This window comes from Chelonoidis abingdonii, chromosome 4, assembly GCF_003597395.2.
Source record: "Chelonoidis abingdonii isolate Lonesome George chromosome 4, CheloAbing_2.0, whole genome shotgun sequence".
NCBI classification, from domain to species: Eukaryota; Metazoa; Chordata; order Testudines; family Testudinidae; genus Chelonoidis; species Chelonoidis abingdonii.
In genome coordinates, this window is record NC_133772.1 from 132568614 (window position 1) to 132592866 (window position 24253).

The 24253-nt window shown below is 46.3% G+C and overlaps 1 protein-coding gene across 2 annotated transcripts in view; it reads left to right on the top strand.

Moving 5' to 3' along the window:
* RCOR1 (REST corepressor 1) overlaps positions 1 to 23340 on the top strand; it is a 136102-nt gene extending 112762 nt beyond the window's left edge. Inside the window, exons 7-13 of one of the 2 annotated variants that reach the window (XR_004373322.2) lie at positions 525 to 603; positions 9863 to 10057; positions 11310 to 11387; positions 12172 to 12229; positions 12771 to 13000; positions 15683 to 17451; positions 17484 to 23340. Coding sequence is in view for 1 of the 2 variants with exons in the window: in XM_032777404.2 (XP_032633295.1) it covers positions 525 to 603; positions 9863 to 10057; positions 11310 to 11387; positions 12172 to 12229; positions 12771 to 13000; positions 15683 to 15724 (682 nt within the window). In the remaining variant the exon portion in view is untranslated. Of the gene's footprint in view, positions 1 to 524; positions 604 to 9862; positions 10058 to 11309; positions 11388 to 12171; positions 12230 to 12770; positions 13001 to 15682 lie in introns of both variants that reach the window. The other variant, XM_032777404.2, reaches the window with a different exon arrangement.
* The last annotated feature ends 913 nt before the right edge of the window (positions 23341 to 24253 follow it).

A 24253-nucleotide genomic window follows, 5' to 3' on the forward strand; every position in this document is an offset into this window, starting at 1 on the left:
TTCTTTTTCTTTTTTTCCACTAAAGGAGGAATTAAAGATGCGATTATGGGAGTGCTAAACATATGTGGTGGTTTTTTTTAATCCCTGGGAGAACTAATTGTGCATGTGGCTTTTTATGTCTTAAGATTTTTAATTAAATGTATGAAATCCACATTAAAGCTGTTTGCTCTAATTCTATATCCTTGTTTGTCTGAGTTTGCTTGAAGTTAAAAAAATATTCAGCTAGTTCTTTTTGACTCTAACAGCCAGAGAATTTGACTTGTTGTTTTTTAATTTTATTTTTGCCTTTGAGGGTGAACAGACTTCATTTTTCCCAGATATACCACAGAATAGTTTATGTAAAAGCTTTTAAATGAATGGTCCCTAATGTGGTTAATTTAAAGAGGTAATTGACTTTAAAATTCACCCAAAAGAGAAACCGTTGGATTGAATATTCCATCCATGCCTGATTTCCGGCAGACTATTGTAGAGAAGTAGAAATTCTCGTAGTAATATGGTCATCATGCCTTGCTTTTGTCTTCCAGTGAGGATGAAATGGAGGAAACAAATGGAACTAACCCTGTTGATATTGAAGTTGAACAAAACAAGGAGAGCAAAAAAGAGGTAGATTTTTTTTCCCCCCTAATACTATGCTGAAGGCTAATAAAAATTTTCGCCTGTTGCTGTGAACTATTCTGTTGTGCCACAGAGGATCTGACAGTGGCCGTTTATTTGTGCTTGTGCATAGTTAACATTCAGCACAGGAATAATAGCGACTTACAATTTTTATTAGAGTAACTAGTAGTCAAAATCCTTGATCCCATTTGAAGTGAATGCCAAGACTTTGAGTGACTTCAGCAGGGTCAGAATTTCATCTGAAGTTGCTAACAAAGGAGAAAGATTGTGTGGCTGTGTTTCCTTCCCCCTTCCAAAGAGGTATTGACCAGGCTGCTGAAATTTTGTGTATGGGCAACCCAAAGCCACCCTCCGCCCCCATCCTTGTTTGTGAATTTGGGAGGAGAGGGATTGAATATTAAAAAAAAAAAAAAATTGTGCTCAAATGTAGATGTTACCTTTGAAAATTTAGCCCATAGTATTTTAACAGGGAATTGAAGGGAGAAAATAGTTAACATGTTTTTAATGGTAATCAGGGTTGGGACATATGCTAACTGCTACATTCCAGTTCTTTTGATGTTACCTGTTTTATTAAAATAACTGTTAGGGGAATGAAGTGACCTAATACAAGACTTCTTTTCCTCCCTAGTAGAAAAATAACATTATAGTCCAGACACATTAGGTTGAAGTTAACTTAAGTTCTCAGTCCTTGCGGGCATTTTCTGTATAGCCTGTCCATCCAGAAGGAGTCTGCTTTTGACCACATTCAAGTGTCAACATTCCGATTGACTTTCATTGGAACAGGGCTGGGTGTGAACTGGAAAACTGACATTTACTTTTATGGAAAGCTTTGTTCTTGTAACGTCCACAAGTCCCACAGTGTAGGAGCTTTGTGTGATGAGGTGATGCAGGCCTGACTCAACAATGGTGTAATAGGTGTAAGTCTGCTGAAGTCCGTAGAAGGGCACCGACTGCTCTTGGCAATAAGACGTCAGCCTGCCTCCCTCAGAACTAGCACGTATAAGGACTGTGGTACTTTAGTCCATACCGGAACAAAAGGAGGCACTGCAGTATACAGCAGAACTCACCCTAGCTGTCTGAGGCCTTCAGATACAAATGAAGGCTGTGATTGTGTAACTATCCATGTGGGCTGACCCCAGCACCCACACACATCTCCACTGAAGTAAATTTGGTTCTTAGCAGCTGCCTGTTGCACGATCCAAACATTAAGAATGAGAAATGATGGTTAAGATTTAAGAAATATAATTTAAGATACAAGGAAACTATCAAAGGGAATGGGTTTATTCATTTTACTTAAATTTGACTTGTATTGCATCTGCAAAGTCTATGGGATTCTTTGTTGTTTTTCTAAACGAATGTGCCAGGGATATACCTCAAACTAATGTTACAAACTTTGGCATTCATGGGTGGGTACGGGGGTGGTAGTAACAAAGCAGTGTATAGAGAGCAAAGATGTGACTTTGAACTATCGAAGGTGGTGGCATACATCAGTGTTTAAATTGGAAAATGTCTGGAAAATACCTTGACCGAGTTTTGGTTTTGGTTTAAATATTTTTAAACAGGGATTGGAAAGAGGTATTTATGGGTTATGTTTAGCAAACCCTTTAACTGGAGCTGAGCAAGACAAAAAGCTGTCTTAATTTTGCATAGAGTTCATGTCACTTCTAAAGCAATCTTGTATAAAGGATGAACTCTGATAATATATTTACTGTACATTAGTTCCTACAGATTCTGTGCATATACTTACACTGTTTTGTCTTTTTAAAGAAGTAAATACTTAACTAGACAAAATTCTCCGTTGTTGCAATAAAATCTCTTCTAAAAATCACCCTCCAGTGTCATAATCCCAGTACAGTTAGTGCAAAGCTACATGCATTTGGTAGTTTACCCAGTTAGTTTACCCTTCAGTTACCCAGTTGATCATCTTGTACACTGTGGTGGAGTTTCCTTATTATACTTTCTTTCATTTTCAGTTTAACTGTAAAACGATTGGAGCTTTCTCCGAATCCATCACACAGAATTAGTGAGTGAGAGCTTGTTTCTTACCACCACTCCTTTCCATTTTCTGCTCTTTGGGAGTCTTCAGTATTGTCTATTTATAAAAAAAACAAAACAAACACAAAAAAAAAGACAAAAGGGATAATAAGCAGTTTTTTGAGTGCTTTAAGATTTCAAACTGAAATTTTCTTTGAGAAAACTGAATCTAAAAGAGCGTTTACTATTCACTTTTTATTTCTACTCATCCATCTAAAACATTGGATTACTATTGGCTTCTTACAATCTGTAGATCTAGCTGTCCACGGTGGAAGTCAAAATTCATTTGTATCTACATGTGTTCCAAAAGGAAACAAATGGTCACAATTTTGGGGTTCAGGTCCCTTTTGTAGCAAAGTATTATTTTATATGGGATTATATATCCTATTTATTTCTCACGCTCTAATTCAGATAATCTGTGCCACCACTCTCTTTTGCCCGGCCACCCTCCCCAAAAAAGCTCACCAAGCCCATTCAGTCACTGTCTCTCTATGTGCAACGACAAGCAGCCTTCTGAGGGCTTGTCACTGGAAAGTGACTGCCAGCTTCATTTTATTCTCTTTTACAGTCTGCATAGCCTGTGCAGCGTTAATTAGGTTTGATATTGAAGTACTGAAGCCTGAGGGCCGATTGAATCCAAAATACTTTGAGAGTGAGCAGAGCAGTCCAGAAGGTGGATATGCTTTTGTTCTTCATCATTGCACTTCTGCAGTGAGTTGGTCAGGTTTGTAATCGCAGTGAATCATCACTCCACCCCATTCCCAAAACCCAAACAAAAAAATATTTGTCAGCTCAGACTCAGGGTTCTCTATATGACTTCTTAGGCAATATGGGGATTTCTCAGGGCCATACAACTTGGAGAGGGGGTTGGAGGGCTCTCAAAAATGCTTGGTCTCAGTGTTTCCTTTTTCAGGAGGAGAAGGGGACCTTCCTTAGTATACTTTGTTTCTTTTTCAGTTTAACTGTGAAATGATTGAGGCTTTCTCATAATCGTAACTTCGTCACACAGAATTAGTGACTAAGAGCGGCGGCTTCTTCGAGTGCTTGCTCGTAGATTCCATTCTAGGTGTGTGGTCGTCAGAGTTTTTTGCCTTTAGTGTATCCGTAGGGTCGGCAGTGGTGTCCCCTTGAGTGCTGTGCTCATGTGTCAGTATATCAGTTCTTTCTTAGCGCCCATGGTGGTTAGTCGGCGTGCCTTTCCTTGCATAGAAACGAAACTGCAAGTCCTTGCTATTGACTTCGAGCCTTAGGGCCTTGTAAATAGTTTGTTGTAAAGTGTAGTTAGTAGTTAGACGTTAGAGTCCCAGCAAGGACTTTGCTCGAGGCGGGGCAAGCCCCGGTCTCCTGGGTTTAAGCCATGTGCAGACTGAACAGGTCTATGCCTGTAAGTGACGCCCATAGTAGCTGCCTCAAGTGCTTGGGGAAATCACACATGAAGGACAAGTGCCGTATTTGTGAAAACTTTTGGCCCAGAACTCAAAAGGAGCGGGATATTCATGGAATCTGCCCTTGGCCCGGCTTCCAAACCATCCCGCCAAGACACATGTAGTGTCTTCGTACGCAGTGCACTCCTGGCACCGGGCTCCACCCAGCACCGCTTCCCGGCACTGGTGCCCAAAAAGAAAACTAAGATGGCTCCGGGCAAGAAAGGCCACGGGTCATGGGGCAAGGGACTCAGTTCAGGCCAGCTGGCCCTTCTGGAGCTATGTGTGTGTGCCTTCCTGATCGGAATTCTTAGCCTCTTAAAAGGTCCACCACAAACTCCTGGGCACAATATGGGACCCAACCTGCTGATGGGACAGACACCTTCCCCAGTTCCCCCGGCGCCGAGAGAGCAGATGCCTCTGCCTGCAGTGCCAACACTGCACGTGTTGTGAGAAGAGGCAGAGGCTCCCCATGAGGGAAAACCAACCTCTAAGAGCGCTTAGGGGGGCAAGGGGAGCGCCGCTGATCCCCCGAGACAAGACAGTGCTCTCCACCTCCCCGCCGCAGATCTCCCGAGTTGCAGCTCAGATCCTCTGGGGCTTGCCTTCAATCACCAGCACCATGTTTGTAGTCGCCACTGTCTTGATGCGGATTGCCTAGCAGGAAGCGCTGGTCTCCGTACTACTGGCACCATTTGCCCTCCCACCGGTCGTCCTCTCGGCGCAGATCTGAGTCACTTGCCTCATGGGACTCTCCTCATCATGTCTCCAGTCCTCCCAGCACTGGTCCGCTTGATACCAGCACCAGTCTTCTCACTCTGGGCACGGGTCTCCAGTGGCGATGGTTGGCATTCAGACTCAGGCATCAGTGGCCCCACAGTGGTCACGAGAAGGGGGATTCCTCCCACACAGAAGGGCAGTTCAGGCCCTCACATAGACTCCACTGGCATGATTGGGCACCTGAGGACATGTCGACGTGGACGGCGCTGGTCAGCGCAGTGGCCTTATTGGTGCATGCTGGTCATGGCAGTGTCCCCTTTCCACCATTCATCTGCTACCGCCTTGGAGCCACAGTTGTCATCACTGATGGCACTGGGCTCGGTGCAGGAAGCATGCTTGGAGGTGAAGGCAGAGGAGATGGCAACCCCCACCCCCACCCCCCAAACCTCCTTTCCCTGCAGTGGACAATGCCCTGGAGCCTCCCCCGGTGGTACAGTCGTCGTCTTCGTCCCCGGACGAGACAGTCGCAGGACACTTGAGGAGCAGCTTGCCAGATGATTTTGAAAGAACACTAGGCCCTACATTGATGGGTGGCCGAGAACTTGGGCCTAGAAGTGGAGGAGATGCCCAAGCAGGCGGATATCTTGTTCAATGTCCTCTCAGCCTCTACCCCTGCCCGTGTTGCACTACCAGTGGATGATGGAATCCTCAAAATTGCCATGGCCCTCTGGCAAACCCAGTCGTCCATCCCTCCCACTTCAAAAAGGGTCGAAAAGAAGGTGGTTCAGGTCCTCACAGACAATATCACTGCGATATATTACATCAACAGACAGGGCGGAACAAGGTTGTCGGCCCTTTGCCAAGAAACTCTCCACCTTTTGGGATTTTTGTGTGCAGCAGGCCATTCATCAGGTAGCAATGCATTTGCCTGGGACCAGGAGTGTGTTTGCTGATCACCTCAGTAGGACCTTCTTGTCTTACCACGAGTTGTTGGTCCATCCAGAGGCAGTCAGTATTGTCTTCCAACAGTGAGGGACTCACCAGATGGACTTGTTTGCATCCCGTGAGAACAGGAAATGTCATATGTTCACTCTGGGGGATGGACAGGGGTTCCCTGTCAGACGCTTTCCTGCTCGCATGGTTGGGGACCTTGATGTATGCCTTCCCGCTAGTGCCATTCATCCACAGAGTCCTCATGAAGATCAAACAGGACAGGGTGAAGGTTATCCTTATAGCCTGCAAATGGCCTCACCAACACTGGTTTGGCATGCAGCTGGACCTTTCGGTAGCCACTTGCTGAGTCTGTCTCTGGCCAGACCTGCTATCCCAGAACCACGGCAGTCTTCTGCAACCGAACCTGGTGGCGTTGCTCTTGATGGCATGGGATGATGCTGGCTTCAGCAGAGCAGTGCTGCACGCTGCAAGACTGTGAACTCCAAGCCCACCTCCATTCACACTGCTTGTGGGTTACCTAGGATGGAATCAACATGAGCAAGCACCGGAAGAAGAAAAAACAGTTACCCACCTTTTGTAACTGTTGTTTCTCGAGAAGTGTTGTTCATGTCCATTCCATTACCTGCCCTCTTGCTCCTCTGTTGGAGTTGCCAGGAAGAATGAACTGAGAGAGCATAGGGTCGGTGGCACTGACGCATGAGCGCAGCATTCAAGGAGGTACCACAGCTGACCTTATGGATACCACTAAGGCAAAAATCTCTGACTGTGCACATGGGCACACACACATGTAGAATGGAATGAACATGAGCCACACATCTCGAAGAACAGATGAAACTGTAACCTTTTTTCCTTAACTCTTCCCCTTTCGTGGAGTCAGTTAATGTCTCATTTTCTTTGCTTTCTAAGTGGTAAGAGAGCTTTACCTTTTTTCAGTTTAAATACTCAGCCTTGGTATAGAGACCTTGTTTTCTATCTATGAACAGTTGTGTACATCTGTGACACTATGTGAGCACTGCCGATCTCCATATTGACACCCAGATTCTCTTCTGTGGGTTTTCAAGTTGATTGAATTCTACAAAGATATACCTAGGGCCAGCAAAGCAACTTTTCCAATATAGGTTAGCTCTTTAAATTCTCAAAGACTGCACAATATAGTAAGTGTCTCAGTGTGCTTGGAGCTGTCCTGCTAGAGCTCTGACAACTTGTCCATAATAAAGAGCAGCTGCGTATTGTGTGAACTAAGTAGAATAACAGTCTGAAGTTGCTTACGCTTACAAAGGAATATACAGTAACTCCTCACTTAAAGTCATCCTGGTTAATGTTGTTTCATTGTTACGTTGCTGATCAATTAGGGAACATGCCTGTTTAAAGTTGTGCAATGGTCCCTTCTAAAGTCATTTGGCAGGCGCCTGCTTTGTCCACTGCTTGCTGGAAGGCGTAGCTAGCTGGTGGGGGCTTGGAACCAGGGTGGACCGGCAGCCCCCCATTAGCTCCCTCTATGAGCTCCCAGCTCCCCTAAGTTCCCTGTGCAGTAGCTGCCCAGCAGGCTAGCAATTGCAGCTGTCCCACCCTCCCACTGCCATGTGCTGCTCCTGCCCACTGCCTTGGAGCTGCTCCTCGAGACTCCTTCTTGCCTTGCAGGGGAGAGGGAGGTGGGGAGGAAGACGGGGGCTAATGTCAGGGTCTACCCCTCCCTGCTACTCCTGCACCCTGCTTACCCCATCTTCCATAGAGCAGGGGGGACTCAGGACAGAGGGAGCTTGCTGGCAGCAGCTGTGGTCTCAGCACTCTGATCTAATTAAAGAGGCAGAGTATTTAAAGGGAAATGCGCATCTCTTTCTCTCACACACACCCCCACACCCCACCTCTCTGGGTATGGCTACACTCACACTTTACAGCGCTGCAACTTTCATGCTCAGGGGTGTGAAAAAACCCCCCCCCCCCCCGAGCGCTGCAAGATACAGCGCTGTAAAGCGTCAGTGTAATCAGGGCGGCAGCGCTGGGAGCATGGCTCCCAGCGCTACACGCTACACCCGTAGAGGTTGTGGTTTACGTGCAGCGCTGGAGAGCTCTCTCCCAGCGCTGCCGCTCCGACCACACACACACTTCAAAGCGCTGCCGCGGCAGCGCTCCAAAATTCTAAGTGTTGCCATACCCTCTGTCTGCAGTGCTGTCTCCCCTCCCTCCATTCCTGCTGCCTTGTAGATTGTGAGAGTTAACCCTTGAGGGCTCAGACAATTGCTAGTTTATCATTTAGCAGTAAGGCATTCCCTGGGAAATATCCCACCCTCTGACTCCTCTACCTCAACCAAGCTTCACAATCATCATCACTGTGTACCAGCATTCAATTGTTTGTTTAAAACTTTGTGTGTGTGTAAAATATATAATAGAAAAATCTTTTGTCTGATGAAAAAAAATTCCCTGGAACCTAATTCCCTCATTTACATTAATTCTTATGGGGAAATTGGATTCGCATAGCATTGTTTTAGCTTAAAGTTGCATTTTTCAGGAACATAACTATAACATTAAGTGAGGAGTTTACTGTACATTTGATGTTCAGCCTCATGGGAGAGTCATGCTGCTGGGTGTTGTCATCCTGCAGCTTGAGTCCATTGTACTAGACTCATGCACAGGCCTGTGAATTTCTGTATGTAGATGAAATACTCACCAATCTGAAACCTCTAATCCACTTCAAACTATTCAGCTAAAGCTGAATGCAAAACTTGCCTCACTGGTCCATCATTAAATCTTTCTGGCTATTGCCATGTGTTTTTGCTATTCTCCCACTCCCCCTGTGCAAAGAGATCTGTTGTAGGCAGTTTTTCTAAGCAGAATAGCTTCTTGCTCTTGGGCTGGCTTAGGTGCTTAGGGCCTGGTGGATTTGGATCCTCATTCTGTGCGCCTTCATGCATTTGTGTTCAGTGTTTAAAGATTTCTAATTAGCAAATGAACACTGCACAGCATGAGGAAACTTTCTTCCTGATTTGCAGTTATAAGATGTCACTAACCAGACCCATAGCCAGTATTTTAATTTGCAGATGAGCAAATACAGGAATGCAGTTTTGGGTCCTCTTCTGTCTCATTTCATTTTTATTTTTTTTAAAGTTTATATTCTTGACACTATTCCAGCCCCAATACAACAACTTTAATTTGAGGATGGAGGATTTTTTTTGCAAGTTAACATATGATCTTTTTTGACGATATTAAAGAGATTCAGATGTGCTTTTTGAGGGAAGTGTGAGGGGTAATAAAATCACTTTTCCATGTAATAAACAGCTGAAATAGTTAGAAGAATTAGTGGTTTGCCAGAAGATATCTCTGATTATAGACACAGGTGGGGAAATAGTTATAGCTTTTTGGGGTCAAAATAGATTGATTAGCTTGATTGCTAATTCTTTATAGAAATGTGAAGTTAATGTGTGTGAAATATATCCCCTTCTCCATGCTACCATCCTACTCCCCCTCTCCCTCCTTCCCTGAAAAAGAGATCTTTCTAGTTTGAATTCCTCAGACAGGCAGAACTGTGCATCTTTCTAATGGAACTTCTGTTTGTCAGCACCGTACTAAAATAAAGTGAGTAAAAATTCCTTAAAATTATTGTTCTTAAGAATTACTTTGCAGTCACCTCAACCCTCGTGTTCAGTCTTAAATTGGGTTGTGTTTGTTTTTTCCCCGTGTCTGGCACATAGGAAATTGCTCCATAAACTCTTATGTTGTGATCACTCACCCCATCAAATTGAATTTCCTTTTGGAAATGAATTAAACTGACATACTGAGGCCTGGCCATGACATTTACCTGATGATTAGGCACCTGTACCAGAAATGGAGGCCAACTAAAAAAGCAACAGAAATATCTGTACCTGGAAAAACTGTGTTGTTGTGTAGAAAAGATTAATGTAGCATCATTTATTTGTGATCATAATGCCCCATAGCATGATATTATCACACAAAGGATTTTAATTCCTGTTACTTTGCAACTAACTCTGTTTTCCACCAGAACTGAAGGGTGAGATGTAATTTTCAAAGGCTAAAAAGCCTAAACCCCATTGACTTCAGTCTCATTGAGAGTCTGTCTTTCTTTTGAGAACAGTTTGTGTAAAATGTCTACCTCCCAGGTGCCGCCACCTGAGACAGTGCCTCCGGTGAAGAAGGAGAAGCACAGTACACAGGCTAAAAACAGAGCAAAGAGGAAACCTCCCAAAGGAATGTTCCTTTCTCAAGAGGACGTGGAGGCCGTTTCTGCCAACGCCACTGCTGCTACCACTGTGCTCAGACAACTGGATATGGAATTGGTCTCAATCAAGCGACAGGTAGGAACCACTCCAAAGACAGCTCAGGAATAGATTTGTCATCTGATCAATTTAAAGGTGCTGCTGTTGATCACCACATGGGTTGTTACTGGGGATTTATAGCGTGGCTGTGATGCTTTACAACAGGATGTGGCTTAATTAACAATCTGACAGCCTACCAAAGTGAATTAGCCCAGTACTGTTGAAATGTAGTTTTGTAGTTGCAAAGGCGCAAGAAATAGTTCATTTTGATCCAAAGCGTTTGAGCCTTTTGTCTTGTAACCTGGTGTTGCTCATATTTTTGAACTTGAATTTTGCTTTGGGTTGTGTATTTTGCAACAGTAACTACTTTGCATCTACCATATTTAGTTTTTCTTCACATTTTTCTCATGTCACCTTTGGAATAGCCAGAGCCACTCTCCACTTCTGGCTATAGATCTGTTCTGTGACATCTCCTACAGCCCTGTTGCATCTCTTCAGTCCCCCCCACCCCTGCATGCTGGCAGACAAGAAGCCCTGATGGAGTTGAACTCTGCATTTGGCTAACATACAATTCTTCACTTTGAGTCTGTGGAGTCTGTGCATCAGGGGAGACGATGGGGTTTTTGTTTAGTTTTTTTTTTAATTGGACCTTCACCTTTTGTAAGTGTTGGCATCAGCCTAAAATGCAAAGCTGAGATTCTCCTGTGGTTTGAAACGTGCTTTTTGCAGGCAGGCACTGGGCAAGCTTCCCCACACATTTCTGCACTGCCAGTAGATCAGTCTTAAGCTGATTAATGGCAAATGTTCTCTGAACATCTGATAGCCAAGACAGAAGTGCTAATGAATCGCATCCTGGGTTTAGATCTTTTGCCTATGTCCTTGGTCTGAACACTCCCTTGACTTCAGAATTTAGAGCCGGTTCAGAGCCCTTTCAAACTACTATAGTCATTGTTAGCGTTGAATTACTGTCGTGTTTGTTGTTGTTTGAAGGTAGCACCAAAGGCTAACAGAGGATGGGGTCCCATTGTGCTGGGCACTGCGCATACATAGAATAAGAAACAGACCCTGCGCCAAAGAGCTTATGGTGTAGATAAATTTAATAATCGCCCCAGATGTTTCTTGTACTTGGGGTACAGACGAGAATCTCCTTTCATAAAAGAGAATGCAGGGAGAACTGCAAAGTCAAGCTGGTAAGGTGTTCGCCAGGGTGGCTGATACAGGGCTTATTGAAACAGTTTTATCCTTGCTGAAAGTCACTGCTCCATTTTCTCTCTCTCCTCCCCCCCTCTAGATTCAAAATATCAAGCAGACAAATAGCGCTCTCAAAGAAAAACTTGAAGGTGGAATAGAACAGTACAGACTTCCAGAGGTATGCCAGTTTACAGACTATGTATGCATCTCCTTCTGCATTTCCCAATAGCAGGTCCTAATTCTTGCTTAAATGTCAGAGCTGGCACTATGTAGATACAATCATTCTATCTGCTGCCAGGTAACCCTGAGACCAATCTAATGGTAATTGGTCTTTGCGGGAGGGGAGGGTGGAGGAGGGTAACAGTTTTCAATCCGTATTTGGCTGGTTGTAAAACTTGTCTCAAATATAAACATTCAGATTGCTGATAATACTTTGCGCTCACCATATTCGTTTCAGAGTATGGTTGTAACACCCTTCTGAGAGAGGTAATTATTAGCCCATTCCACAGACTGGAGGACTGGCCAGAGAAGTTAGTGGCGTGACTGACAGAACTGCTGAGCACCCACAATTTCCATCATAGTTAATGGGAGATCGGGGTACTTGGCATCTCTAATAATCAGGGTATAAGAGACTTGACTGAGATCACAGAGGGAGTTGGTGGGCAATGCCAGTGAATAAAAAGAGGAACGCCTAACTCCCAGTCCTGCACTCAGAGTATGGACCAAGCCCCACAATTCTGTCTTGTTAACAGTTAACTATGCAATCAATTTATTTGTCAGTTAACTGAATTGATTCCCTTTGTTGCTAAAGGGAATAATGCAATATTTTAAAAGGAAGAAATATACCATATTTGAAGGATCTAGCAATTAGTTCATTGCTGCATTCATACAAGAATTTACAAACTCAGATATGAGTAGAAGTCCATTGCTTAAGGAAATGAATTACTTTGTTTGACACCTAGGTCGTTCAGAAATTTAATGCACGTTGGACCACAGATGAGCAGCTTCTTGCTGTGCAAGGTATGGAACTATAAATCTTTCCTACTTCAGCAGGTGACATACAATTGAACACTATGGCACGTCAAGCTGGGATTTCTCCTTCGGTGGCTAATGGAAAATCTTGACATTACTTTATATTTTTGCCAAAGAAAGAGGGGTTAACACTCCTTCCCTTTTATGATGCATGACATGCAGTGTTCATTTGGGCAAACAGATCACTCACCTGCTTCTAGACGGTGACACTCTTAGTGCAGTCACTGCCTGGCTGCTTGTACATCTAACTTACAGGTAGATTTGGTGGGTTTAGGACTTCTGGTTTGGCTCATCCTACGTGACTCTTTTTTTATATACAACTCCGCCTCTCTCTTTCTGTCTCCGCTCCCAACTCTTCTACCATCTGTCTCTTTCTCCCGCTCCCAACTTTGTACCATCTTTCTTGGTGGTGTAACCAGAGATGACCCAAACTTTGGGGAAATTCAGCATTGGATCCTTGTATTGTGGCTCATGCCCATCTCTAGCTGTTCTCACTATTTTTATATAGTTCTACTTCTTCTGTTTTCAGCAATCAGGAAGTATGGCCGAGATTTCCAGGCAATCTCTGATGTGATTGGAAATAAATCTGTGGTGCAAGTGAAACATTTTTTTGTAAGTTATCGGCGTCGTTTCAACATAGATGAAGTTCTACAGGAGTGGGAAGCAGAACATGGCAAAGAGGAGACGAATGGACCTAGTAACCAGAAGCCTGTAAAATCGCCTGATAATTCGACTAAAATGTCAGAAGAGGAAAATGAGGTAAATCTGTGACTAAAGAGTTTGGGACTGTAAAATGCTGGTTGCTTTTAGGTTCAAATATATAAATGAATTCCAAACTGCTAACAGCCATTTTTCACAGCATTCAGTCAACTTATTTTTGTGTGTGTGTGTTTTTTATGTATATATATATATATAACACATGAAATAAAGTATTTGAGCAGATTTCTCCTGTTATGCAGTTCCCAGTGACAATATTGGGAATTCCAGATGTAACTTAAGGTGATAAGAGACCTCCTAATTTGCAGGCTCTGACAATATCTATGACTGTCACTGGCACCCTGTCACCTTCATTCCTTTCTGTAACTCAGTTAGGTGCTTCAGCTGAACTTAAATTCCTTAGCTCCTAGTCTAGGGTTTGGTTTTTTGGACTCAGGTGTAAATTTCTAAGACGGAAACCTTACTTGTAGCACAGGCTTTCTGGGTGACACAATGGTCAGGGCCCTGGGATCAACAAATGCAGATTTCCCTCTTACCTCAGGTGTTGAAGACGATTGGACAAGACAAGGTGCGAGCCATCCTCTTAGCACTGGGATGGGCCTCACAGTTCTGGTACCCTCCATGCTTTTCAGCTGTCCGCCCAATCTTCTCTCTATCTTCCCCTGAAGTGTCAGCTATTAACCCAGGATGAAGGACAGACTTGCCACCCCAACCCAGCCATGTTTCACCTGAGCGCATGGCATTTGTTTGGATGTCACAGTTAGAAAAGGCCTGTTTGGCTGACGTCCAGGCTCTCCTGTGCAGGGTAGATAGGACTCTACCAGGAAAGGTTACAAAGCAAAATGGGAAAGATTGAAATTGTGATGTAACAGACAAGGAACTACAGCATTACAGGCAGAGATTCCGGGTACACTGGACTAACTTTTGTCCAGGACTGCTGTTAGCTCGCCCGGGGTAAAACTGGAAGCCATCAGTGCCTTTCATCCACTGGCAGACACCTATGCTTTATTTTCCCACCCAGTCACCACCAGCTTCCTGGAGAGTATGATTCAAATCTTCTGTCAAAAGGTGAGACTTGTACCAGCCTGGAACTTGGACCTTGTTTTATCAGCCTTTACTAAGTTACCACTTGAGCCCCTGAGATCCAGCTCCTTGCTACCCCTTTCTGTGAAGGTAGCATTTTTGGTCATGATGGCCAGAAGAGTCAGGGAGCTAGGTGCACTCATGGCTGACCACCTCTCACATCCCTCCCTACCCACACAGTTTTCGGCTGGGACAAGGTATCTATGGGACTACATCTGAAGTTCATCACTAAGGTGGTGGTGGACCTTCACATCAACCAAAGCACCCATCTACCTGTATTTTACCCAAAACCTTATTCCAGCAGGGAAGAGGTGGTGTGACACTCCACTGGATGTGCATAGGGCTCTTATACCTTATCCGCAAAGAATAAAATCTTTTGAAAAGCCTCCTAGATCTTTCCAGACTACTGTACCCCTTTCAGGAGTCCGATTAGTCTTATATACCTCAAGTTTCACCTCACTTAAAAACTACATGCTTACAAAATCAGACATACAAATCCAAAAGAGTCACAGCACATGATTACTGAAAATCTGCTTGCTTACTTGTTTTGTCTGTATGAAATTTTAGTTTGTTCTGACTTTGCTAGTGCTTTTTATGTAGCCTGTTGTAAAACTAGGCAAATACCTAGATGAGCTGAGTACCCCGTGGAAGACTGCTGCGTACTCCCAGGGGTACACGTACCCCTGGTTGAGAACCACTGTCCTAGACTCTGTCATTTGTCGTGTGTGTGAAAGGAGAGGTCACTTCCTCCCAAACACTAAATGGATCTCAGGGAGCATCCTTCTCTGGTACGAAATGAATGTCTCCTCAAAGGCAGGGTATGAGTGTGCGCTCAACTAGAGCTCAGGCAGCATTGATCGCTTCCCTTAGTGATGTCCCTTTTACTGACATCAGGAGACAGCGACTTGGAGTTCTGTTCACACCACTTCTAGGCATTATGCACTGGTGTAAGCAACTGCTTCTCTAGGTAGGAGAGTTCTACAGTGTATTGTGTCATAAGGTTCCAGGCACCCATCTTCTTTAAAGAGATGTAGCTTGTGAAGCACCTGAAGCACACTACACACAACAACAGTCACTCACAGAAGGATGGGTTTCTTGCCTTGTGGTAACCTGAGTTCTTAAAGGCACGTTTGTTGCCCCGTGTGTAGGGGGGTTGAATGGCGCTCTTTGTCACTGCCTGGTTTTCCCTTCCTGTGAACTGGCAGTAGAGAAAAAACAAAATGGTGGAGGATCTGGCAGTACCCTCTGTTCTCTTGGTGCAGAGCATGAGGAGAGCAGGGGTGCATGCACAAACCATACGGACATTGCTAAGGAAAAATTTCTGATCTGGGGCACAGGGAGCATGTGTGCCAACACATCTAAGGTGAGTAATCCATCCTTCCTTGATTTTCCCTGGAATTGTTTTTTCATGGCAAATGATCACCTTTATGCTTCCTGTGAAATCACTGACAATAAAGTGGTGAGTTTAGCTTTTATTTACAATCTGCTGACAAGTCCTATTTCATCTCAGAGCAGAGGATGCTGCTGTCTCCTTGCTGTATGTCAGAGTTGTCTGTCTTTGCTTCCAGTATCTTACACTTCGAGAGAAATTTGGAAGTGTGTGTGTACAGTTAAACAAATGTTTCTTCTTTTTCCCTCTAGGCTACTTCTGTTCTTGATGTCAGATATGCATCTGCTTCATGAGAAGCTCGTGTAGCCTAGAACAATTTGTGTCTGACTACTGTGTTATCCAGGATATCAGGTATTAGCAAACCTCAGACAGCCATCTGCATCATATCTATGTGGACAAGCAGCTATTACCAAAAAAAGGCAAACGCTTCCAGTCCTGTGCTACATCTGCCTTAATTTTTCCTCGTTCCTCCATACTGCCTCAGTTTCTTTCAAAAGCTCCCAGATAGCGCTCCATTTCATCAGTGTCCTGCTTAAGCACGGGAACTTCTAGAACCAGTTACACCTGTGGGTAAAATCTGGCAAGTCTGCACAGCAAGAAACTCCAGTGTTAGCAGCCCCACACTAATGCTACACAGTAGGAGCTCTTATAATACTTGGTCCTCTCCATAGGGTATGAGTACGTATTGCTGCATGGCCTTGTGATCTCTGCTTCCTGTATAAAGTAATTATTATTCTTACAATGACACTATTATTAGTGAGCTTTCTATAAAGGAGAGGCTTATGCACATGCCAATGGCATCATACTTACTCTGCAATTACAGGACATTTCAGCAAGCGTTCTTAAATAATGCAAAGTGATATGAAAGGTTATTCCTAAGGTTGGGGTCTGTCTACAGTTGTAAACATAACTCATTATGCTTCTGGTTGGTGCAATTCCTTTTTTCCTCTGTATTTGTACATGTTCTTGCTTCATAGAAAGCTCACTAACTGGTTGAGTGTTTTATTCCTGGATATTTTTAATAGCTTTTATTTAGTGTAAAAGGGAATACGTAACCTGAAATCTGTCAGATACAATATATAACCCATGGCATTCGGCATTCACATTGTAACTTTTTAAGTGAGTGCCATGCAACTTCCTTTTTCCTGACTCTCCGTGGGATTAAGTCAAAACAACTTTAGCTGGTTCTTCTCCCTTTGGAATGTCCTTTTTTTTTTTTTTTTGTAAATTAGGCTGCCATACAGTCACTTTATTCCAGTGTCTTTGTCGTCCTCTTCAGAGCACTGAGGTTGCCAAAGCCACCAAATTCATCATCTCAGTGGAAGGGTGGGGAAGGGTTGATGTGCAAGTGCAACCCTAAAATGTAGATTCCAGACTTAGAGGAGACCGTGCGTGGAGGAGGACAAGGACCATCTCATTGACCTCATTCAGTTCTGTATTGTTCCCCTTTTTGTCACTCTGATACCCTTTCTCAATACTGTACAGGACCTGGAAGTGATCTGATAAATCTAGTGCAATGTTTCTGAACAACCGGTCCATAGACTGGCACCGGTCCGTGGCAGCCTCCTTGCTGGTCCCTGAGATTTCTCTGACACATTTTAGGAAGGTAGCAAGCAGGTCTCTGGTATCAAAAAGGTTGAGAACCAACTGATGATGTGAGCCAAGAATAATGCCCTGGGAAAGATACAGCTGGTTTCCCTATATCATTGCAAGTTTGACCCACTTTGGTTCTGAAAGCGATTTCAGTCCCTCTAAAGCAGGAGTTCCCAAGCTATGGTTCGTGTACCACTACTGGTATATTTGCTTGATGTTCCATCCATTCACTTAAGGGTTTTTTTTTGTTTTTTTTTTTTTTTGTTTTTTTTAAGATGATGATACAGGAAGCAGTGAAGTTTGGGAGCTGCTTCTTTAAAGCGCGCATCACTTTCATTTTCAGAACCAAAATATGCAATTAAAAGGGGAAGAGGCGCAACCCAAAATTTGCCTTAGCCCCCCTGTAGCCACCCCTCCCAGTGCAAAGGTGAAACCTTAGCCACCCCTCCCAGTGCAAAGGTGAAACCTTACATAGATACTTCTGTTGCTGGCAGCGCCACCTTCAGAGCTTGGCTTCCAGCCAGCAGCCGCTGCTCTCCAGCCACCCAGCTCTGAAGGTAGCACCACTGCCAGCAACAGCACATAAGTAAGCCAAGGCAAGGGTCTGGGGTGCCTGAGAGCAGTCTTGGGCTGTGTTCCTGCCCGCTGGAGTGAGCTGCCCAGGGCAGGTGGTGGATCCAGGGCTCCCCATGGTCTAGGCTGACTTGTTCCAGCCCAGGCTCCTGGGGCCCCGTGCACTCGCTGTTCCCCACTGGCTCTGTCGGCCCTGGAGCTGAATCCCCCTGCCCGGGCAACTCTTACAGGCTATGAGCAGTCAAAGGGCAGTGGGGAGCTGAGGAGCAGCAAGAGGAGATGGGAGAGCTCTGTGGCCAATCATACCATGATACCAGCCAGTGCAGCAGCTGCTCTGCATTTCCCAGTTCAGGCTTCCAGCCTGGCCAGGGGACGGGGCTTTGGGGGGAAGAAGAGGGGCCAGCATTTAACTGAGGAGCAGGAAGGAGTGGGGCCATAGAGAAGGGTGGGGTCTCGTGGTGAGGGGGGCATAACCCCCCGATTTTCTGTCTACCCCACCTCAGAGCAACAAACAAAACTAACAGACATTATTATAGCAACAAACGTTCGTGGTGTAGACCTTGCCCAAGTGTCTCCTGTAGAGTTGGTCTTGCACCATCACCTCCTACTTCAAACCAAGTCTGGCAAACTTATGATCAGAAAAGTTGTATTTTGGCTTTCTCCCCAAAGGAAAATAGCATGTATAATTCATTTGATATCAGGAAGAAAAAAGTTGTCCAATTCTTTTTTGGAGGACTACTATCTTATTGTAGTCTTATACATACAATATAGCCCTGTATTTTTAACTTTGTTAGGTTTCATTATTCTCTTACCGATTATGTTTTTAAATACAAGAAATCATTTTAGCTTTGAAAGTTTAAATGGTTTGGTCTTGTTTATATGAAGACCTTCTCCCCCTACCCCCCCCCCCCTTTTTTTTTAATGAATCAAGCATTAGATACATCAACTGGTTGCATTCTGATTAGAAGGGTCCACAAAGATTACTGCATAAGATGTAATATTCACTTAAATTTTGTTTTCTTAAACTATCAATGTGAATGTTATAATTATATATATTTTGTCGAATATGGGAATTTATTTCTCCTAAGTATAAGTTATTGTGCAAAAATATGGTATTGTTAAAGCAAATGATAGTTTAACTTTTAGTTTTAGAAATCTTAAAGATATAAAAGTGTATTACATATGCATAAACAAATTACATTCGTTCTATTTAATTTTTATGTAGCTGTGTAAAGTGCTAGATAACTTTTTTTCTTCTTCAAGTGGTTGGTCATGTCCATTCAAAGTAGGTGTGTGCGCGCCGCATGCACACCAGCCGGAAGATTTTCCCCTAGCAGCGTCCATAGGGCCGGCCCTGGTGCCCCCTGGAGTGGCGCCACTGTGGCACCCTATAAAGGGGCCCGCCGACCCTCCACCACTTCAGTTCCTTCTTACCACCAGTGACAGCTAGCTCGAACTTCTCTTGCGCATAGCAAGTTAGCAGTGTCCTATCCTTGTGTATAATCCGTGTACGTAGTTACGTTATAGTTAGTTTACTTAGGTCATTGTATATAGTTCTTCACAGTTGGGGGGTCCCTCTCCGCAAGTTTCGTCGCCTGCTGGGGCATGCCCAGGTCCCCCGGGTTTAAACTCTGCAAGGACTGCAGGAAAATAATGCCCGAGAGTGACCCGCACTCTGCTTGTTTGAAGTGCCTTGGAGACAGCCACCGAAAGAACCGGTGCTCTATCTGCAGAGGCTTCCGCACGAGAACTCTCAAAGACAGAGCTCAAAGACTTTGAGTCCTCCTGATGGAGGCTGCTCTGCGGACCCGGAACCGGCCAAGGCAGTGCCCAGCACGTCATCCTCGGTGTGGAGCGCCCCGGCATTGGCATCAGGGCTTAAGGCCCAGCCCAAGTCATCTAAGACCTGGAACTGGACAAAGTCAGATCATAGGAAGTCGGCCTCAGTGCGGCACCGCTCACTGTCGCCGGTGCCCACTAAGAGAAAGCCGGTTTAGGAACGGTCACCCAACCAGGACTCGAGGCCGACGCCGTCCACGGGTGCAATTGGACAGGCTGGGCTACAGCCCTTGGCTGCTCCGTTGACTCCTGCACCGCAGAGAGGGCAGTCAAGTCCGGACTGGCCTAGATCCCTGGTCCTCAGTGGAGACTTGCACCTCCCTTCGACACTGGAGGCGTTCGAGGCGGCCTCAGACTTGATGGGACTCCCGGCACTGGCCTCCCTGCACTGTAGGGAGTTGCCTACTGCAGCCCGTCCCCCAGTATAATCAAGGGGCAAGCCGGCCATGCTTTCGCCTCCCTCCCTGCACCGCACTGCTAAGGCAGCACTGGACCAGATAAGAGGCTCCCTGCCACCTCAGCACCGCTCTCCAATGGCACCGGGTGCTGCTCCCCCCAGGTCCTCGTACTCAGAGACTTCAGACTCGGAGGCAGATTCCTACTGCTCCAGCCAGTCGCAGAGCAGGAGATCGGTTTTGGGGGCGAGCCACCAGCATTACCCACAGTGGCAGCAGCAATGGCATCCGCCCTCGTAGTGGCTGTTTTGGACCCCCTGGGCCTACGACCAGTCGGTAGGCCAGGCATTTGGTCCTCGATCAAGGTCGGACTCTATCTCCTTGGCGTCGGTGGCCCTGGCGCAGCTGCCTCCTCCACTGGCACCGTCGCCGGGCAGGGGTGTGCCATATCCAAGCTCAGCACCCCCTAGCCGGGCACCAGCAGCGGCTACCGGTCGGGCTCAGCAGGCACCGCCCGATACGCCAAGCCGTTCACTGGCGGCCCCAGTACTGGTCACGGTGCCGCATTTAGAATTGGAACTGGCCCCGCAACCACAGTACTGTCTGCTGCAGGACCCCGAAGGACTGCACGCACCGGAGGAAGGGCCAATCCATGTAATTTCCTCATCTTCCTCCCCGGACGAAGCGGTCTAGGGCACAGCTGCGGCACCGGCCCTGGAGGACACCCAAATCCTCCAACAACTGCTCAGGCCAGCAGCTCAGAGCCTCGCAGTCCAAGCTGAGGAAATTGAGGTGGACGCGGACCCTGTAGTAGACATCCTGGCTCCCTCAGAGCCATCAAGGGTGGCTCTCCCACTGATAAAGACCATATCGGATGCGTCCCGCACCTTATGGCAAACGCCAGCCTCACTAGCCCCAACTGCCAAGAGAACGGAGCGGCGTTATTTCGTCCCCTCTAAAGGGCACGAACACTTGTACACCAACCCCCCCCCGGACTCCCTGGTGGTGGATGCGGCCAACCAACGGGAGCATCAGGGGTTTCAGGGGTCATAAAGGGTCACTCCAAGGAGCAGGTGGAGACCCAGGTGGTGTTCATCAGGCGGACCTTTCTCAATCTCGGCCTCCTCTTGAACGAAGCCAAGTCCACCCTGTGTCCGACGCAACGAATAGAGTTCATAGGAGCAGTTCTGGACTCCACCCACGCCAGAGCGTACCTGCCGGAATCCAGGTTCTGTGCAATTTCCGAGCTCATCCTCGGACTGCATCGTGTCCCGATTACCATGGCATGAGTCTGCCTCCGGCTGTTGGGTCACATGGCGGCGTGCACCTGTATGGTAAACCATGCCAGACTCCGGCTTCGCCCGCTACAGTCCTGGTTAGCGACAGTATATTGCCCGACCAGGGACCCCTTGGACTCAGTGGTGTCCATTCCACACTTGGTGCTAAGCTCACTGCGGTGGTGGCTCGACCCGCAGAAAGTGTGCATGGGTGTCCCCTTCGCTGCCCCTCAACCTTCCCTCTCCTTGGTAACAGATGCCTCGTATCGGGGTTGGGGAGCGCACCTGGGACACCTCAGGACGCAGGGCTTGTGGTCGCCGGAGGACCTTGAGTTGCATATCAATGTCAGGGAACTGAGAGCAGTTTGCCTGGCTTGTTTGATCTTCCGGTCCCGCCTGGCCGGCAGATGTGTTTCAGTCCTCTCGAACAACACTTCGGCAGTCTTTTATATCAACAAACAGGGGAGTGCACGCTCCTCTCCCCTGTGCAGGGAAGCCCCCACGCTGTGGGATTTCTGCGTCCAGAATGCGACCCACCTGATAGCTTTCTACCTTCCAGGGGAGCAGAACAGTTTGGCGGACACCCTCAACCGCTTGTTCTGGGATCATGAGTGGTCCCTCCGATGGGACGTTATATGCTCAATTTTCCAGCTCTGGGGCTTTCCCCGGTTAGACCTGTTCGCCTCGAGAGAAAACAGAAAGTGCCGATGGTTCTGCTCCCTCGTGGGCCGCAGTCAGGGGTCTCTGTTAGATGCCTTCCTAGAGTCTTGGGGGGTTGGTCTACTCTACACCTTCCCTCCGATCCCCCCGATACACAGGGTGATTTTGAAGATTCGCAGGGACCACGCACGGGTAATCCTGATAGCTCCGTGTGGCTGCGCCAACAGTGGTACACATCACTCCTGCACATGTCCGTTCAGGCGCCCCTGATGCTTCCCCTGCTCCCGGACCTGATCACGCAGGACCGGGGCTCCCTCCACCACCCGAACCTGGAGTCCCTTCACCTCACAGCATGGATGCTCTATGACTAAACCTGGTGGAGATGCAGTGCTCCCAGCAGGTCAGACAAGTGCTGCTTGGTAATAGGAAACCGTCAACCTGGCCAAATGGAAGTGCTTCTGCATATGGTCGGGTCAGTGAGGTCACAGTCTGCTGGAGGTCCCAAGCCCCATTGTCCTAGACTATTTGCTCCACCTCAGACAACTGGGCCTCTCCCTCTCCTCGATTCGAGTTCACTTGGCAGCCATCTTGGCTTTCCATCCGGGAGAAGCGGGTACCTTGGTGTTTGCAAACCTGCTGGTCGGGCGTTTCCTCAGAGGTATGGACAGGCTATTTCCGCATGTTCGTCAGCCGGCCCCTGCTTGGGACCTGAATCTGGTCCTCTCCGACCTCTCGGGACCTCCCTTTTGAGCCTCTGGCTTCGTGCTCCCTGTTGTACTTGTCGTATAAGACCGCCTTCCTGGTAGCAATCACCTTGGCCAGGAGGGCATCAGAGCTCAGGGTGCTAACATCGGAGCCCCCGTACACTGTCTTCTATAAGGACAAGGTCCAACTTAGACCTCACCTGGCTTTCCTACCCAAGGTTGTCTCACAGTTCCACATGGGTCAAGATATTTTTCTCCTGGTGTTTTATCCCAAACCACACCCTTCCAATGAGGAGCAGAGGTTACATTCCCTGGATGTCCGCAGGGCCTTGGCTTTTTACATTGAGCGTACCAAGCTGTTCAGATGCTCAACTCAGCTCTTCATTGCAGTGGCAGATAGGATGAAGGGGCTTCCGGTCTCCTCTCAGTGAATCTCTTCGTGGATTGTGACGTGCATCCGGGAATACTACCGCATAGCTAAGACTCCTGTCCCTCCAGTCACAGTCCAGTCCACTAGGGCGCAGGCCTCCTCTGCGGCGTTCCTGGCTCAGATCCCAACTCAGGAGATTTGTAGAGCAGCCACATGGTCCTCCATCCACACATTCTCATCACACTACGCCATCACGCACCAGGCTAGGGATGATACAGCCTTCGGCCGTGCAGTACTCCAGTCAGCAGTGATCTCCGACCCCGCCACCTAAGGTTAGGCTTGTGAGTCACCTACTTTGAATGGACATGAACAACCACTCGAAGAAGAAAAAACGGTTACCCACCTTTTAGTAACTGTTGTTCTTCGAGATGTGTTGTTCATGTCCATTCCAATACCCACCCTCCTGCCCCTCTTTCGGAGTGCCAGCAAGAAGGAGCTGAGGGGGTGGAGGGTTGGCGGGCCCCTTTTATAGGGCGCCATAGTGGCGCCACTCCAGGGGGCACCAGGGCCGACCCTACGGACGCTGCTAGGGGGAAATCTTCTGGCTGGCGTGCACGCGGTGCGCCCACACCGACTTTGAATGGACATGAACAACACATCTCGAAGAACAACAGTTACTAAAAGGTGGGTAACCGTTTTTTTCCACTTATCCATTAAAACACCTTGTTACTTGAATATTGTGTTTAACTGATCTGAAATACAGTGATCAGTTTTTTGTAATATAATCTTTATAACCAAGGGAAAAAATACATGCCTCAGTTGTGCTTAACAGTATAGCAACAATGTACAATCAGATGCTTAAGTCCATAGTAGCCATAACCGATAATGCAGCCACAACGTTTGTGTCTTGATATATTTATACCAATGGGGATAACTGATTCTTAATGTTTTGGTTTTTTTTTTACACGTTTGCAACCAGGAAGACCCCTGGATTCTGAATAAAAACGTCATTTTTTAAAAGCTAATACAAGAATGAAACTTTTTCGTTTCTTTTCTTTTCTTATAATGATGTCCAGACAAACATTTTTCTTTCCAGGACAACCACATCGAAAACATTACTTACTAAAATATGCTCATTGTCACTTTAAATGTAAACCTAACCCATTTTAGTTTTTGCCTCCTCCCTCAGCTTAATCTCCAATATACTGTTGGTATTCATGCACACCAAATATGAGCCAAACTGTGCATTATGCTAACTTGATCACTGGATTTGTGAGCTTAAGGACTTTGAAAAACTCCAGATCAATGAACAGCAAAAATGTCACAAGAGATGTGGCTTTTCTGATATATATATATTTTTAAAGTCCGTATAGGATGTCTTATAGCCCATTCAAAATTGAGTGGCCTAATA